At 46.2% G+C, this 16,508-nt stretch overlaps 1 protein-coding gene across 1 annotated transcript; it reads left to right on the top strand.

Moving 5' to 3' along the window:
* The first annotated feature begins 4,286 nt into the window (after positions 1-4,286).
* Positions 4,287-14,487, top strand: PHYH (phytanoyl-CoA 2-hydroxylase). Its single transcript, XM_054287560.1, has 9 exons — positions 4,287-4,385; positions 6,578-6,633; positions 7,530-7,640; positions 7,731-7,896; positions 8,662-8,743; positions 9,852-10,033; positions 11,185-11,334; positions 12,322-12,453; positions 13,992-14,487. Exons 1-9 carry the CDS (start codon positions 4,287-4,289, stop codon positions 14,043-14,045), a joined length of 1,032 nt encoding a protein of 343 aa, XP_054143535.1. The 3' UTR covers positions 14,046-14,487.
* Positions 14,488-16,508: the final 2,021 nt, after the last annotated feature.

Below are 16,508 nucleotides of genomic sequence, written 5' to 3'. Positions count from 1 at the left end.
GGCAGAAGGCCCATCTCCAAGGAGGCTGCTTTTCTCTGGACTTTCGGAGGAAGATTTCCTGTCACGGCCGCTGGAGACAGCTACGAGGAAAACCCTCGGGTGAGCCGATTTATAAACCTCTCTCCCAGTGCCTCCTGACGGCAGGAATTTACATCCCAAAGTGCTTCCTGCTGCGCCGCTGAGTGCGTGATGATAACTTGGGAAGTCCTCTGTGAGCATCACCTTTGTTGACCAAGTTTTATGGTTTGTTTTGCTAAATCAGAGATTGGAGATCCCAGTGAGCTGTAGGAGGGTATCTTGTAAGCGACTGGCAAGTCCTAAATCCTTCACCATTAAGCAAAACGCTTAGAGATCCTTCTTAAAAAAAAGGGGATTTGAGATGCTGGTGTCAAAAAGCTGTGAGAAAGCAACAGTGAAAAGCTGTTATTAGTAGCTATGTCCAGTCATTTATACAAACATAATGTACTTTGCATACACAGGAATCTCTGCATGCATCAGTTCCCTTCCTGCTTACAGAACTCCATCCAAGTTGTGAAGAGTAGAGAAAAAAACCTGTCTTTCTTTGAAAAGAAAGCATTTAATAATCGAAATATTCACTAGGCTAATCAACATATTTCATAAGCAGCATATATTTTTTGAAAGTTTGTAACAGTTGTTGCTCTTTAGCTGTTATTTTCCTCAGCGTTTTGCTTCCCCCCCTGCATCAGGGAAAAACAACACTTTAAACTTCTGGCAGTATATAAAGACAGAATAGTTGGTCTTTTTTGTTAGGTATTTTTTGATTTCATATTCTACTCTAAATCCAGGATTATAGCTTTTCTAATAATGAGATAATGAAAGTTAATGTGACTGCTGCAGTGAGAGGGCAGGAAACCTGGGTGGCCATGGGGGAGTTGGGTGGACACAGTAGCTGATATTTAGTGCTCCACTGGTGTCTCACTGGAAGTCAGGTGAACAGCTGGGAAGAGCCACCTGAGTCCATGTCTGCAGTCTGACCAGGAGATGTGATTGCAACCCGTGTGACTGGTTCTTGGAAAGAGGAAAGGCAATAAAATACCCTCTTGTTCAGCCCTTTGGTAGGTGTTTTTCCCAGCTAGGTGGTCATGAGGGAGAATGGGAACCCTTTTGGGAGCTGTGGACATCACTCAGAACAACATGCCTGTGAGGGAGACTTTTCCTTTCTGTTCACTGGCACCACAAGAGCCAACCACAGCTGGGGTTTTTACACTCTGTGCTCAGAGCACTGGTGGGTCCAGCTGTGTCTGGTATTTCCAAAGGGATGTGTCAATAAGGAATGGGTGGGCAACCCCAGCTGAGAAGTTTGGGACAGCTGCAGAGAAGCCTGACAGAAAGTTTGGAATTCAGCAGAGGCCAGGAACTAAAGCAAAGCCTAAGGCAGAGAAGTCATGGAGACCCTTGACCCTTTCCATGTCCTTTGTCACTCTGCCCCTTGTTTTATTCTCTGATTAATCCATATCTCCCTTTCCCTCCTTCTCCCTTCTACCATCCATGGAAGCCCTTCTTGACTCCTCTGGTGGTGAGAAATGAACCTGCACGTTGGTGGTGGATTTTGTTGTTATTGTCTCATCAACATCTGTTTTCCCTGGCATCTCAGTTAAAAAAGCTAATTTTGCTGAGTTGGAGCAGCTGCCACTTCTCACCACAGTAAATTAAGCTTTCAGAAGACCTCATCTTTGGAATTACAGTTCTGATCATAATGTGGATTTTAATAGTCAATTGAGATGCTTATTAAATTATAAGACTGTGCATTAGGAATGTTCCTGTGCTGCTGGAGGAATCTCAATCGTTTAGTTTTTATTAGTTTTGTGATTTAATGAACAGAAAACATTAAAACAAAAAGCCAAATGCAAACCATCTGTATAAAAATATTCTATAAAATTCAGGGAACTGACAGACATAGTTGTAAAAGTACTTTGCAAAGACACAGCCTCTCTTAAATGCCATCCATTTTAATACAATGATTAATGCCACCATCAGTTTCCTTAACAAAGAAAATTTCTGCCTTGTTTCTTTTACTGGGTTCATGACATTCAGCCTGTATTTCAGTGATGCTTATCAATGGATTTGAAAATTATTCACTCTGGACTGTTTAGATGCAAAGGATGGGGGGTTTTTTTAGGGGTCCACACATTTCTAATTCCAGGGGGTGTGGCTACACCACCAGCAGCCTCCTGTCACTGAGTGGTGCCGGCAGTGCCAGATCGATCTTTAGTTGTGCTAAAGTTCGATCCCTCAGCAGGAGGGTACAAAAACAGGGCAATGACCTCGGCCACCCGCTCTCCTGCTGAGGTGGGCAGGGTGTCCTCAACTCTTTGGGGTGTGGCAGAATACAGCAGGGCAGTCAGTGACACGGGAGTCACTGGTATGGAGATTGTCACAGAGGCTGTATGTAAAAAGGAATAATGGTATTTAATGCACAGAGATATTGGGTTTTTTGAGGGTCTTCTTGTTTAAAAATGAGTATATTAGGAAAGGGTTCTTCATCCAGAGGATGGTTGGGCACTGGGACAGGCTCCCCAGGAAGTGGTCACAGACCAAGAAGGCTGACAGAGTTCAAGCAGCCTTTGGACAACATTCTCAGGCACAGGGTGGGATTCTTGTGCTTGTCTTGTACTGGACTTCAGGAGTAGGACTGATGGTTCTTGTGGGTCCTTTCCAACTCAGGATGTTCTATGATTCTATATATATTTATGTAAGTGTATATTATGTATATATAAAAGTATCTTGATTCTCCTGAATAAGTACAGCCAAATCCCTACTTTTTGTTTATTTTTTACAGGTATGAAAGACACCTTTGCATAAGATGCTGTCAAACATGTACCTGTGGAAGAAATATCTACATTGCAAACAGGTCCATGCTGCAATAGGCATGTGTAGTATTATTCTGCTTCATCTTTTTGACAGGGCTTTTACCTAAACTTTGCAACACATGAGATTTATTGAGGTTCCTGTTTCAGTTTGGATTGTGAAAGCAATTGCAGCATAGATCTAAATTATATATAGGCCTTTCAATGCGGTTATAATTAGGAGTTCAGTGATAAAGCTATTACTCTAGTTGCTTTTTTTTTCTGTTCCCTCTCACTAGTTTGATTTGAAGGACTTTTAACTTTCTGTTTTCTTATGACTAAGAGTTTTCCTTTGGCTCAGGAGTCAAAGGTCTGATTTTATTGGCAATGATGGGTGCTGTCACTGCTGCTGCTGTTGTACTTTCACAGTGCCTGTACTCTTACCTCTGTGACTACACAAAATCGTTTAGAGAGGTTTTTTTTTCCTGGGTTCCCAACCTTGTTTGTCCCATTTCCATGAGCAGCCTGTTCTGTTAGGTCCCTGAAGGGAGTAACTCCACCAAGCATACTGTAAGAGCCATAAACACAAATGTGCCACAGACCAGTTTGTAAATCTGCTGTAGTTTATTTAAATCAATAGGAGTTTTGCCACTGGGTTTTGAAGGGAACCAGCTTTATACAGGTCATGTACAGAAACCCTTCCTACCATGCCTTGGCTCCTGTTCATCTGCAGCACTAACCAGAAGCTTTGTGTATTGACAGCTGAGTTTTTGATCTACCAACATGTCAGCCCAGATTCCACCAAAACCTGTTGCAGAATGGGAGTTGAGCTTCCTAAAGCAGCTGTAAGCAGAATTTTGCTGCACATTCTGTCATCATGGGCCTGCCTGGAGCTACAGGAGACCTGTGATGGTGCCTCTTTGGGAACAGGGCCTGGACTGCCCATGAGTGAGGGTTTTATGGACAACCTGGCAGGTGTGAGATCTGTTTAAACACTGGGGCTCAAAGAATCTCTCCAAACGTTTTCATGGAGGGATGAGGCGAACTCTGGCGGTCTCCTTAGAGACGGGAGATAAGGCATCGATCCATGCCGGCCTCAGGAGTGCATCGTGCCAAGCGCTGCTCTCCACACGGGGCTGATGAAATTCACTGCTGGCAGAGAACGGGAAAATGAGGGGAAGCGGGAGGACGAACACAAAGAAATCTGCACGGAAAATTCCAAGCTCTCCTTGGCTTCCCTCAGGCCCTTTCCCCGGGGGCACTCCCGGCCCGCGGCTCTGAGGGCGCGGGGTCCCTCACGGCCTCCTCCCGCCCTGCACACCCAAGGCACGGCGGAGCCCGGCGGGATCCGGGCTCTGAGGGCTCCCGGCTCCGCCCTGGCTTCCCTCAGGCCCTTCCCACCGCCGTCCCGGGGCTCTGAGCATGCGGCGGCCCCGGGCTCCGCCCCGGCCGGGACAGCGCTGAGGGTGCCCGGGCGTCATGGAGCGGCTCGGGGAGCGGCTGGGGGAGCGCTCGGCGGCGCGGCTGGACACCATCCTGCGGCACCTGTCCCCGCGGCTGGCAGCGGCCCCGGCTCCTGTATCCTTCTGCTGTGGGGTCGGGAAGGGGCGGCAGCAGCGCTTTAGCCCCCCGTGGGTCGGGGCCCCGCTTCCCCCAGCCTGGCTCGCTTTGCCCCTCGTTCCCCGCGCCCTTGTGTGCCCGTGGTGTGTCCGACAGGGACGCCGGGCTGGCAGGGACACACGGGGCGATCCTGCCCTGTGTCCTGGTGCTGGAGAACAGCGCTTCCTGGCAGCCCCGAGTGGAATTTGGGGGTCAGTACCTGACCCATCCCAAAGCCTCTCCCTGAGCTTCCGCCCCGCAGGCTGTGGGGAACTGGGGTGCGGATCTTGGCCGTGCCCCCCAGCACCGAGCCAGAGGCTTCCCTGCAGCCAGTTCTCCTCCTAGAGATTCAAGGAATTCCGCATGACTTAGAAGTTGCACAAGTCACAGATTTCGCTGAAAGGTACACACCGGACTGGCAGAGCAGCAGCAGGAAAAACATCAAGGTTTGGTTTGTGAGTGGCAACCGAGGTGGAAATGTTGGAGGCTGCCAACGTAAGGCAAAGGAAACCTGGGTACAAATAAGTTTTTGCGTTGTTATGTGTAGTTCCAAAACTTAAATGGAGTCTGCTTGCTGTGATTATTTTTAAAGCTGTTGTCATAAATGTTGCTTTAGAAAAAAGCTTTTTCACAGAGCAGAATGCTAACAAGTTACCTCTGAATTACAATACATAGAATAGGTTGTGATCAAACAAGATGTAGAAGTCCTCAAATCGATTAAAAACAATAAAATTAAAATATGAAGGCAGATGGATAGTTGTTGACTCAGACTGGCATAACACAAGTAGGAACACAAAATTAAGAATAAATTATAGGAAAAACACCCTGGTTGTAACATACAGGAAGTAAGGAGAGGTGCTGCACAACCTGTTTGTGTTTAAATCTGGGTCATGATGCAAATAGCTTTGGACCAAAACCTGGTCTAAGCTGGGCTGGAGCAAGAAAGGTGTGTGGGTAAAGTAAATTACAGACTGATAAGAATGATTTATTTGGTACATCAAATGGTACATCAGTTCGCTGGTTTTGTTTTAATATCTGTGCCTCGTGGTTTTGGTTGTCCAGGCAGTCCAGGCTTGTCCTCTGAACATTGTCAAGTGTCAAGAGAAAAACCAGTGAGGGGAAGAGGCACTAGAAAGCCTGGGAGGAAGGGGCTGAAATGGAGTCCAGCACTGGTGGGCTTGTCTGCTGTCCCCTCAAGGGGGAGGTGGAGGTGCTGAGGAGGGTCCCATGCTGGGGTTCAGCCAGTGCCTGTCTCCCCATCAGCTCTCTGTGGACATTTAGGAGCCTGAATGATCAGGAGTCCTTTATTCACTGAAATTAGGCCTGAAATGTGGTGTGTGTGGAGCACTGGTGCCCTCAGTTGAGGGATTCCTTGCTCTGGAACCTCCTGTGGCAGCAGGTCCCCCATGTTCTTCTCTCTGTCTTCCACCCAGTTCCCAGCACCTTTTCCTCCCTCTCATCATTTGTGCCACACATTTTTGCATGTGTTGTTCTTCTCCTGCTCTGTGTGACTCTTGAAGCTTCCTGGTGTGGGGACACAACAGCTGTGATGAAACTTTATTTCTCATTCCCAAAGCATTCAGGGTTTTATGAGCAGTAGAGGAAAGTCAGTGGTTTTCATGAAATCCTGAAGCAAACATGCATGTGCAGACCAAAAGATCAGCATGAAGATGCCCATTTTTGTTATGGATGATACTTCAATACCATGCATAAAGCTCTTGTGTGGCTTCTTTAGCAAGTGGGTTTAATTGCCCTGTTGATAAGAATGTGTCTCTGCATAGGAGAAAAAAAAAGCTTTTTAAAAACCTGTTGAAATGACTTGAAGTGGAGGACAAGCCTAAAGCTCTCCTCTGTTCCTGCTATCCCTGTCATTTGGAAGGGACCTGATCTCTGCAGTAACTGGAGAGAAGGTGAGGGTTTGCAACACTCTGTGAGAACATGAAGCCTCAGGTTTACTCCTCTTCCTTTATTGTTTCAGATTCTTTTCATTTATAGAATATTTCTTATTATAATTTATTATTATGGAAGCAAAACGAAGAAGAATGTGGATTGAGTGTCCAGCACAGCACCTGCCTTTAGGATGAACAGCACTGTAGGATTGAGGACCCATACCTGTAGATAATGTTCCAATCTATTTTGCTTGATTGTATATTCCTTAATTCCCACCCCAGATAAGCAATCCTACTTCAGCCCAAGTCAGTGTTGCTCCTCATTCAGAGAGGTTTAGGTAAGCTCCATCTTCCTTGGTAGAGATGAAAGCAAAACAACCTTCAGAGCTCAGCTCTTTCTTCCCCTGTTGGGAAGGATGAAAGTTTGACAAGAAAGTCTCACAGATATTTGTGCTTGGCAGAAAGATTTTTAAATGTAGAGTCTGATGAAGGAATAGAGATGGAAGCAAGTTTTGATACAGAAGAAAAGAATTGCTGAGCCTGTCTTACTCATAACCAAGGAGGCAAAGGGTCTGTTAGTTAGAAGGGGTTTTTATGACTTAGAGCAAAGGATAAACCCACCTCAAAAAAGATGTTTTTACCAAGCAGAAAGATAGCACAGGCAAACAAGTCAGCAAAGTTGCAAGTAGAAAAAAGGTCTCAGAATTTTCCACTGCAAGAAAACTGAAAAGCAACTTCTAGCTTAAACTGTAATGTACTGACTTTTAGTGATTGGAGAACAGTAACATGAATATGGTAATTATAGTAGCTATGACAGGCTATAGATAAAAGTTAAGGTATAGATTGGTTCTACTGTATGAAGATGCTCAGCAGAGAAAAGTATAAAATGCAATGTAACCAAAACCAAAGGGTTTGGAGCTGACAGCTGTAGGCACAGGCTCTGTCACCCACAACCCTGGACTGCTTGGATGGAATAAACAGCATTTTGGAGAGCCCCTGGAGTCCCACATCCCTCATTTCAGCTCTTACATGCCCCCAAGCACACGGGTTGGTCCCTAGGCGTGGTTAACGTGTCCCTAGGTGTGCTTAACGTGTCCCCAGGCGTGGTTAACATGTCCCCAGGCGTGGTTAACGTGTCCCTAGGCGTGGTTAACGTGTCCCCAGGCGTGGTTAACGTGTCCCCAGGCGTGGTTAACATGTGCCTAGGGTGGTTAACGTGTCCCTTGTGTCCCAGCTACACCCTGGACAACGCTGTGCTGAGCAGGGAGCAGAGGCAGTTCTATGAGGACAATGGGTACCTGCTCATCAGGAACCTCGTGTCTGACCAGGACATCGAGCGCTTCAGGTACAGACACTGCCTGACGGGCTGGGGAGAGCTCTGGGGAGCTGGAGGTCATTGGGCTCTTCCAACATGGATGTGCCCTCTGGTTTGCAGGAAGGAGTTCACCAGGATCTGCAGAAGAGAGGTGAAGCCACCAGGAGTTATGATTATGAAGGATGAATCCCGGAAATCTGAGTTTGGTCAGTCTGAAAGCGTGGTTAATAAAGTGCAGGACTTCCAGGAAGATGAAGAGCTGTTCAGATACTGCACTCTGCCTGAGGTAAAACAAAGAAAGGGTGCTGCTGGTGCAAGGGCCTGCATGGAGGTGTCTGACCCTGCAGGTCACTCCCATAAACACACAAGTGAGGAAGGAGGATAAGTCAGCCTTTAAGAGTGTTCTGCATGAGCAGGGGATGGATGGAGGTTGGGGCAGAAGACTTAAAGCAGTGCTGCTCTGCCCCTGGGGCTGCCCTGCCCCTGGTGCTGCCCTGCCCCTGGGGCTGCCCTGCCCCTGGGGCTGCTCTGCCCCTGGTGCTGCCCTGCCCCTGGGGCTGCCCTGCCCCTGGTGCTGCCCTGCCCCTGGTGCTGCCCTGCCCCTGGTGCTGCTCTGCCCCTGGTGCTGCCCTGCCCCTGGTGTGGAGCCAGTCAGGAATGTGACTTGGCCAAACCATGCCAGGCTAGAGGGGCAGATCAGCCACGTGTTCTGAGTGTGTTTTATCCAGGCAAACATCTCTCCCAGGCCATGTCCAGCCTTGCAGCCAATATCCATGTGGCAGATACAGCTCTGTGGGAGTACTCTCCCCATCTTTTCCACCCCTCTCAGCAGCCTGCAGCGCCATCTTCCCGCCTGGCCTCCTCCCACCATTCCCATTTGTGTGCCAAGCCAGATCCTGCCTCCTGTCCTGCATCCCTCCATCCTCCCTGACCTCCTCCTCCTGTATCCTTGTCTTCAGCCAAACATCCAGCTCCCAGTGCTTCCTCAGCAATATTTCTTCTTGTTTTTCATGTTTCTGATTTATTTTCCTAATGTTTTTTGTCTTTGTAGGTCCTCAAATATGTTGAGTGCTTCACAGGGCCAAACATCATGGCAATGCACACCATGCTGATAAATAAACTTCCAGATTCTGGTAAGGAAAACTTGGATTAGTGGAAAATGGATGAATTATTGTGTGCATGCCAGAATTGAACTTAGTATTTTAGAAAAGCTGTAAAAAAAACTAAATCCAAATAACATTGAAAATTTACAAAGCAATTTTGGTGATAGTTTGTTTTCTTTTTACCTTGGTTTAATGAGACAAGATGAGAAAACACAGGAGAGGCTGCACAAAGTCTAAATAGTGTGGCAAATGAGGCAAGCAGAAATATCCTAACTGTATCTATTTAAGGAGCAAAATCAATGGCCAAATAAGTATATAAATTATATATAAAAGGCTTTTCTGGTGTGGATGATGTTTCCATTTCCATAGGGGGAAAAAATAATAAGCAAAACTTCAAGAATATTTATTTATGTTTAGACTTCATGGAAGAGAGCCTCTAGGGCAGAGACTCTCTGTGGAGGCTGCAGTCCATAAATTGAGGATTTTTTTTCCCTCTTTTAAAGAAAAAGCTAAATAAACATGAGCAGGGTGCAGCACAGACAGGGTTGGTTCTGCTTGCATCACAGCAGCACATCCAGTGCCTGCAGAGAGCACAGCTGTTGGAAGGGCTTTGTGCTCAGGAGGTTTGTGCAACTCTGTGCTGGTTAAAGTTCTCAAAACTGGAGAGCAGCCAAAATGAGTGATAAAAAAAAATGTGTGCTGGTGGTAAAGGCCAGCAAAAGGAGCCTTGTGAGGGGTCACAGGCTCAGCAGCTTTCACTGTGTGACCCAAGAGCCACCTCCATGGTCCATTTTGGGCTGGGATGGCAGCAAAAGGAGCTTTCTGAGGGGTCACAGACTAAACTGCCTTAGTCACTGTGTGACCAAGAGCCACCACCATGATCCAATTTGGGCTGGGATGGAAGCAAAAGGAGCTTTCTGAGGGGTCACAGGCCAAGCTGCCTTCACTGTGTGACCAAGAGCCACCTCCATGGTCCATTTTGGGCTGGGATGGAAGCTTGGCTTGGCTTCCACGGCTGGGCTGGAGCAGCACTGAGTACACCAGGTGTCTCCAGCATCCTTAGGATGTGCCACAGTGGTAGAACAGAAGGAGCAGCTGTGTCACAGTGATGGGCTGCAGGTTTCTGTCTGTGTTGCAGCCCAGCAGACCTTCCTGCACCCCATGCACCAGGACCTGCACTATTTCCCCTTCCGGCCCGCGTCCCGCATCGTGTGCGCCTGGACCGCCATGGAGAGGGCTCACCAGGACAATGGCTGCCTGGTGGTGCAGCCAGGGACACACAGGACAGCCCTGAAGCCTCATGGCTACCCACAGTGGGAGGTAGGGACTCATGGAGGGCTGGGGAAGGGGATGTGTTTTGGGTGGGAAGGACTCAGTGTAAGGGGAGTGTCGCAGACATTTTTTCACAGAAATCCTTTCTTTGGGATTTGTTCTTTTTCTGGGAAGCAAGGGCCCCCAGAAAGAGAATGTAAACAATTGTTATCAGCTGCTGTGGGATGCAATAGGATGCACCTGTGATTGGTTCATGTTCCCATGTTTATAATTAAGGGCCAATCACAGGAGCAAGCTGGGGACAGAATCCCTGGACACAACTTTGTTATAGATTCTTTCTTTCTATTCTTAGCTAGCAGCATCTGCAACTTCTCTCTTTATTCTATTTAGTATAGTTATAATGTATTATATATCATATATCAATAAATCCAGCCTTCTGATCAAGAAACAAGATTCTCGTCCATCTCTCACCCCCAGCGACCCACTCAGGTCGCTGTAATAGGGGAGCATGTGCAGGTCAGAGCTGAGGTTTTCAGTGATTTATTTTTTTTTTCTTACATTTTTCTTACATACTGACATTGATTTGGGAGAGAGTTTCTTGTGTGACCTCACTCCATGTGACAAGGGTGGATTTGCCTCTGTTCCCACCTTCACCTGGAAAATGTCCAGCACGTTGTGGCATGAGAGTATAAACACATGCCAGCATTTTCCACTGCCCTTGCCAAGTGTGAGGGCTCTGTCTCCTCCTGTCAGCTTGTTCCTGCCTGGTAGCATGTGTGCTGTCCCAAAGAGGAGAAGTGTGACAGTAAACAGCTGGATTGAATAAAATATCAGTTGGTATCTTCCTCTTAAGAGTGTGTGTTTCCTGGCCTGGCCTGTCATTGGTGATTGAGCAGAAGGCTGGACTCCAGCAGTGGCATCAGGCCACCCTTGTGGGCTTTCCCAGTGCTCTTCTCTGTTCTCTCCAGCTGTGAATTTCTTTGTCTAAATCCAGCTGCAGAAAATACAGAAAGTGTCATTTTTCTGTATCTGAGGCTTGAGGTAGAAGGACTAGTAGGCAATAGTCAGATTTTTAGCTTGGCATGTGGAATATTCTCTCCAGGGGAAAGCAGATCCAAAGCTGTCCCTGCTGTGCTCTGAGAATCAGCATTTCCTCTAATTCTAGCTGAGTGATTTCAGTTCAGCATCTTCTTTCCTAGGGTAAAACCAACAAACTTTTCCATGGGCTGCTTGATGAGGATGAGAAGATTCCCAAGGTTCACCTTGTCATGGAGAAGGGAGACACAGTGTTCTTCCACCCCCTGCTCATTCATGGCTCTGGGATAAACAGGACATCAGGTTTTCGAAAGGTAGGAAAACATCTCTTGATATAGTTTTTTATATTCTTGATTTTTTTAAAAGAAAATTATCCAACTATCCCTCTGTTTTTATCCTCCACCCCCTTTGAATCCTTTCTCAGTTCATGAATATGTGGATGAATGTTTTAAAGAGTTTTTATCTTCCTAATATGCTTCAGCACTCTCTTGTTTATTATTTTATTTTTAAACATCTGTCTTCTGTAAGAAGAGCACACCATGCAGCTGCTTGAGAAAAACAGAACAGGAGTAGAAATTAGATGTTGAATCTACATTTAAATTAAAGCCTGTCTGGCTGTACTTGCTTTTCTGAAAGCTCCCTTTCAGCTGTCCCAGATATCAGGACTTTATCTAATCTTTTTACCCTGTCTTCTTGGTATCCCATCTCTGGATAACAGGAATCTCCATAATTCAATAAATAATATTTTGCACAACCTATTTTGCTGTGAAGCATTTGTTGACATGCATGATTCTTTAACTGAAACAGGCAGAAGTGCCCTCCTTTGGAGGCCTGGTCCTGTCTCAGGAGGGATTGATCCAGGCACTGGTTTTATTTTGGTTGGCCTGTTGTGTGGCCTGTTCTTTCAGCCCCTGTGGCAGTTTATTGGTGGATTCAAAAGAAGTGGGTTGTGACCCCCTGGGTGCAGGAACCAGGAGCCCCTAGAGCACACACAGGTCTGGCCCAGCCCTGACTCTCCCTATTTCCACTCCAGCTGCTGATATTGTGAGATCAGGCAGTACAGCTCATGCTGAGGGAGTGAGGGGGAGAAGGGGAGGAAGAAGAGTAAGAGAAGGAAGTCAGCAGCAAGAGTATTTCTCCAAGGGGACACTCTCCAGAGCTCTTGCAAAGGAGGAAGGGTTTTGCTGGCATGATCTGTAAGGAAGGAGTGATGTGTCCACAATCTGGAATGCCTGAGTTTTTCCCAGCTTTTTGAGTTGTTTGTAGTGAGTGTGACAGTGACACCCACTTTCCTCACACAGAGCATCAGCTGCCACTTTGCCAGCTCAGAGTGTCACTACATCGATGTCAAGAACACAACTCAGGAGCACCTGGAGAAGGAGCTGCAGGAAATGGTTTGCAAGAAATATGATGCAACTGATGTGGAGCTCAAGGTGAGACTCAGTGCCCTTTGGTACAAACCAGGTCAGTTCCCTTTCCCCAGTCTCTCCTGTGGCACACTGGTGCTCTTTGCTGTGCCCAGCTTGGCAGATCAGGCTGCACCAGGCAGAGGTGCTTGGCAGGATGAAAGACCTGATGTTCAGAGGATGACTGGCAGGCTTTTTTGGGGCCTTTTTCCTCAGAATGTTCACTGGCAGCCTCTTCACAACCCTTGTTCACTGGCAGCCTCTTCACATCCCATGATCTCCAGAAATTCCTTCAGAAGCTCTGCTTGTAAATAAAAAAATGTGGTCATTTGCCCTGAATTCAAAATTATAAACTGGAATAAATTCAGTGCTTGTCCAGTTTTTATGTCCACAGTTCTTGCAGTTCCCCCCACCAATGGTGGGTTGATTTTCCTTTTAAAACAAATAGCCACATCTGATCACAATAACAAATGGATTTTTTTTTTTTGCTTAAATATAATCCCACATCAGTTGTTTATACTCGAGGCTATAGCAGGGATATATATCTGCCTCAAAATAGAAATAGGACTAATGGACTCTTGCTGAATAACTGAGACCATTGAGTAAAATAGAAAGCAAATGTGAATTCTTCAGGGCTCCAGCCACTGAAAGAAAAATAAACCTTGTTACTGGGGTGAAAATGTTCTGAATATCTTAATCCACAGCAGTTCCCAAGCGTGTGCAAAGCCAGTATCAAGGCAGTAAAGTCTAGATGTAAAAGCAGCAATTTTATTTTAAAATGTACTTGTTTTACAATATCTGGGGCTTTCTGGAGGGGGGACTTTCTTTTTCACTGTCACTGCAGGCCCCCAGCCAGGTATCAATTAGCATTGACTCCATGAGTCTCAGGAGGCTGATCAATCACTTTATTATTCTATACTTATTAAGAAACTCATCACCCTTACAGACAGATACAGGTGCACCCAATTGGTCCTTTGATCTAAATACCATCACATTGGCCAATCAGGAAACCACCCTCTGGTAAACAAATCTCCATGACACATTCCACATCTTCACAACAACAGGTGGAGCAAGTGAAGATAAGAATTGTTTATCATTCTTTTCTCTGATCTTCTCCCAGCCTTTCCCAGGATGATGCCTGGGAAAGTTGTGCCTGCTGCTCTCTGTGGCCAGAGAGCTGCTGCCACATTTCACCCTTGCTGGTTTGTGTTGTTCTGTGTGTTTCCCCCAGTGTGCCTGGGTGTTTTGGGGTGCCCAGCTGTGTTTTGCAAGCTGATCTTTCATGGCTGTAAAGCCACAGCTTGCTTGGCTTTCAGTTCCTGGGGTTATTGAGATGAAGTTGTTCTTATAAACCCCAGAGAAATCTCTGTGTTTTGGTGCAGTTTTAAGGATTGTTTTTAGCCAGAGTTGGAGTTTTCTCCCAGAGGAGTGCCCAGGTTTTATTTCACCTTCACAAGATGATAAGAACTAAGTAATCCTCTACTTCCATCTGTGTAAACTGGAATCCTGGTCACTTTTTTCTGGCCCTCAAGGTGCTTTTTCTTTGTCTCATTTTTGTTTTGAAGGATATTTGGAACTTCCGAGCACGGCTTGTGCAAGGGGAAAGAATCAACCTGTAGAAGAGCAGGATGGAAACCATGGCCCTGAGCAGGAGCTTCTCTGAGGGAAGAACACAAATTGTGGACAGGCAGAATTCCCTTTGCTGACCTCTGTAATGGTAACTTAGCCAAATGCTGCACTGCAAAATCGATCTATGCTAATTCACAATAATTGCACTGAGCTGATGTATGTCAAAGGAAACCTAACCTAGAAAAACAGATTTGCTGCAGGTGTCTTAGACAATCAAAGAATCAAAGTCTTGAAAGAACACTTTGATTTTCTTGGTGTTTTTATTCTTATTTCTTAAAAGTTTTTAACATGACACAGCTTTAGAATGATGCTATACCAATATAGGATTTTATGCAAGAATTTCCAGTGTTTCCAACTTCCTTTTCTGTGCCGAACAAAAAAAAAAATCAGTTTTAGACAAGCCCTCAGTAACATGGGGAGTTACTAGTGTGGATGTTGGTACCAGCAGAATCAACAGTGTAAGGAAGTGGCTAAAGAGAAAGCAGCAACCACTCACAGAGAAAATTGGGATTTATGGACAGGAGTATGATTGCTGGCAGAGCTCCTCAAGCATGGCTTGGTGTGGCATCACACCTGACCAGGCAGCTGTGGCACAGGTGAAATATGAGTCTGACAGTGTTGGGAGCTGCTGGGCCAACAGAGCAGCCTCCCACTGGCCTTGCACAACTGATCCAAGGCTGTGTGAAGCGAGGGAATCCTTTGAGTCTGGAGGTCTGGGCAAAGGAGCCTTTTGCTGCTGCCAGGTTGAGGAAGTGTTTGGATGCTCCCTGGAATGCAGTGGTGGCAGGGTGAAGTGATGCACACTGAAATGATCCTCTTGCCTTTGACAGTGTTTTTCCTTGCTTTCTGAAAGATTCTTTTGCTTTCAGGATCTATTTTTTGAAATAAAGAATAAACCAGAGCAAAACTGCACTGAGGGCTGTGTTGTGTCATTGCTGCTGCTCAGAAACTGGTGCTGGGGGTGTTGTTGAACAAAGCATCAGCCCTCAGCTTGTTTCCACTCCCCTCCATTCCACCCAAAACAGGACCAAAGGCTGCAGAGATGGGCTCTTGTGGCACCTTCTGCCTCATTTTGTGATTCATCTTCATGCAGCATTTCTAGGTTTTATTGTTTGTTTGTTTGTTTTTTAAAGGTGAGGTTTGAGCACAGTTAGGTATTGGTCCTGCACCTTTGCTGCTGGAGTGAGGTGTCTGGGCTGTGGTTCCCACCTGGAGCCAGCCATAACCTCTCAGCAGCCTCTGGTCTGACCACAACACCAAGAATTCTGATCAGGGGTCACTAAGGACAGACCCCCAGCCTGGCTCAGTGGGTGATTTTGGGTGTCCTGGTTCCCATGCCCTCTATAACCTGGCACTGATCAGCTCCTGTGGAGAGCAAGGGCCCAGGTGGGTGATTCCAGCGAGTTGGAGATCCCTCTGGTGGCTTTGCTGAGTCCTTCCATGGGATTTTCAGAACTTGGTGCATTCTGTCTGGTTCACAGCACAGGATTGATGGAGACTTCCCTGTCTGGTGTCACTGGCGGAGCTGGGTTGACTGCAGAGGGAGCTGTGACCACAGAGAGGAGCTACAGGTGTCACACTCCCAGTTTCAAGACTGAATTTCTCTTATTATAGCTAGGAAAGGAAAGGAAGTTTACCTTTGTTTTTTAAAAATTTATGCACCTCTGCCTATGGATTTCAGCTTACAATGCCTCTTTCAGAAGAACAAACCCATCAACGAACTTGGAGATCATCCAAACTCAGCCCCTGATAAGAGACTTGTGTCCTCATTCCTTCCCACACCCTGTTGGGTAACCTCCCTCTGGGGCAGGCTGTGCTCTCTGCTGGGCAGAACAGCTGGGTGAAGCTGGATTCTCCCAGAATGGATGTGTGGTGTTGCTGGATAACTCCTCTGTAGCAATAACACTTTGAGAAATAAACTTCCAAATCTGTTAGGCAGAGCTTCAAGAGACAGGGAAATGCAGAACCTGATGAAATGCTTGGGTTGCTGGGTATTTTAGAGAAGCAAAATATTTATTTTGGCAATAGTGTGTTTTAATTTAGCCCTGGCTTGGTGGGATCTTATAATTTGGTTTGCTGTAGGTGTGCAGGTTCACATGTTGGAGGTACATGTATGCTCCTAAATTGATGTCACAGCATGTTACATCTAAAATTTTCTTCCCAACTAACTTCATGTTCCTGCAGGTTATTTTAACCATGTCAGCCCTTCTTGGACAATTTTTTTTTAATAGCAGCATCCAATTTTCAAAAAGGACCATATAAAAATTGGACATCTGGCTGCTTATTTGGCCATCTGCAGTTGCATGAAGCCCCAGTGTTTCAGACACATTTTTTTCCTGCCTTGACATTTCACATGTGTTGAAAACAAAGGCTTCCTGCAGCTTGGTAAAAGACAATAAACACAGAGAAGATCTTCTGCTCAGAATTTATGTGCTATTTTCCAGACTAACAGT

This window comes from Melozone crissalis, unplaced genomic scaffold (assembly GCF_028551555.1).
Source record: "Melozone crissalis strain CALT ecotype California unplaced genomic scaffold, PUWL_Pcris_2 ptg000059l_1, whole genome shotgun sequence".
Classification (NCBI taxonomy): domain Eukaryota; kingdom Metazoa; phylum Chordata; class Aves; order Passeriformes; family Passerellidae; genus Melozone; species Melozone crissalis.
The sequence above is the reverse complement of the archived record's forward strand: the minus strand, read 5'-3'. Positions and strand labels throughout refer to the sequence as shown.

Coding starts and splice junctions, on each gene's coding strand:
- PHYH (XM_054287560.1), top strand. CDS start 4,287: ATGGAGCGGCTCGGGGAGCGGCTGGGGGAGCGCTCGGCGGCGCGGCTG. Junction 8,744..9,851: donor AAATAAACTTCCAGATTCTG/GTAAGGAAAACT, acceptor TCTGTGTTGCAG/CCCAGCAGACCTTCCTGCAC. Junction 12,454..13,991: donor CAACTGATGTGGAGCTCAAG/GTGAGACTCAGT, acceptor TTTGTTTTGAAG/GATATTTGGAACTTCCGAGC.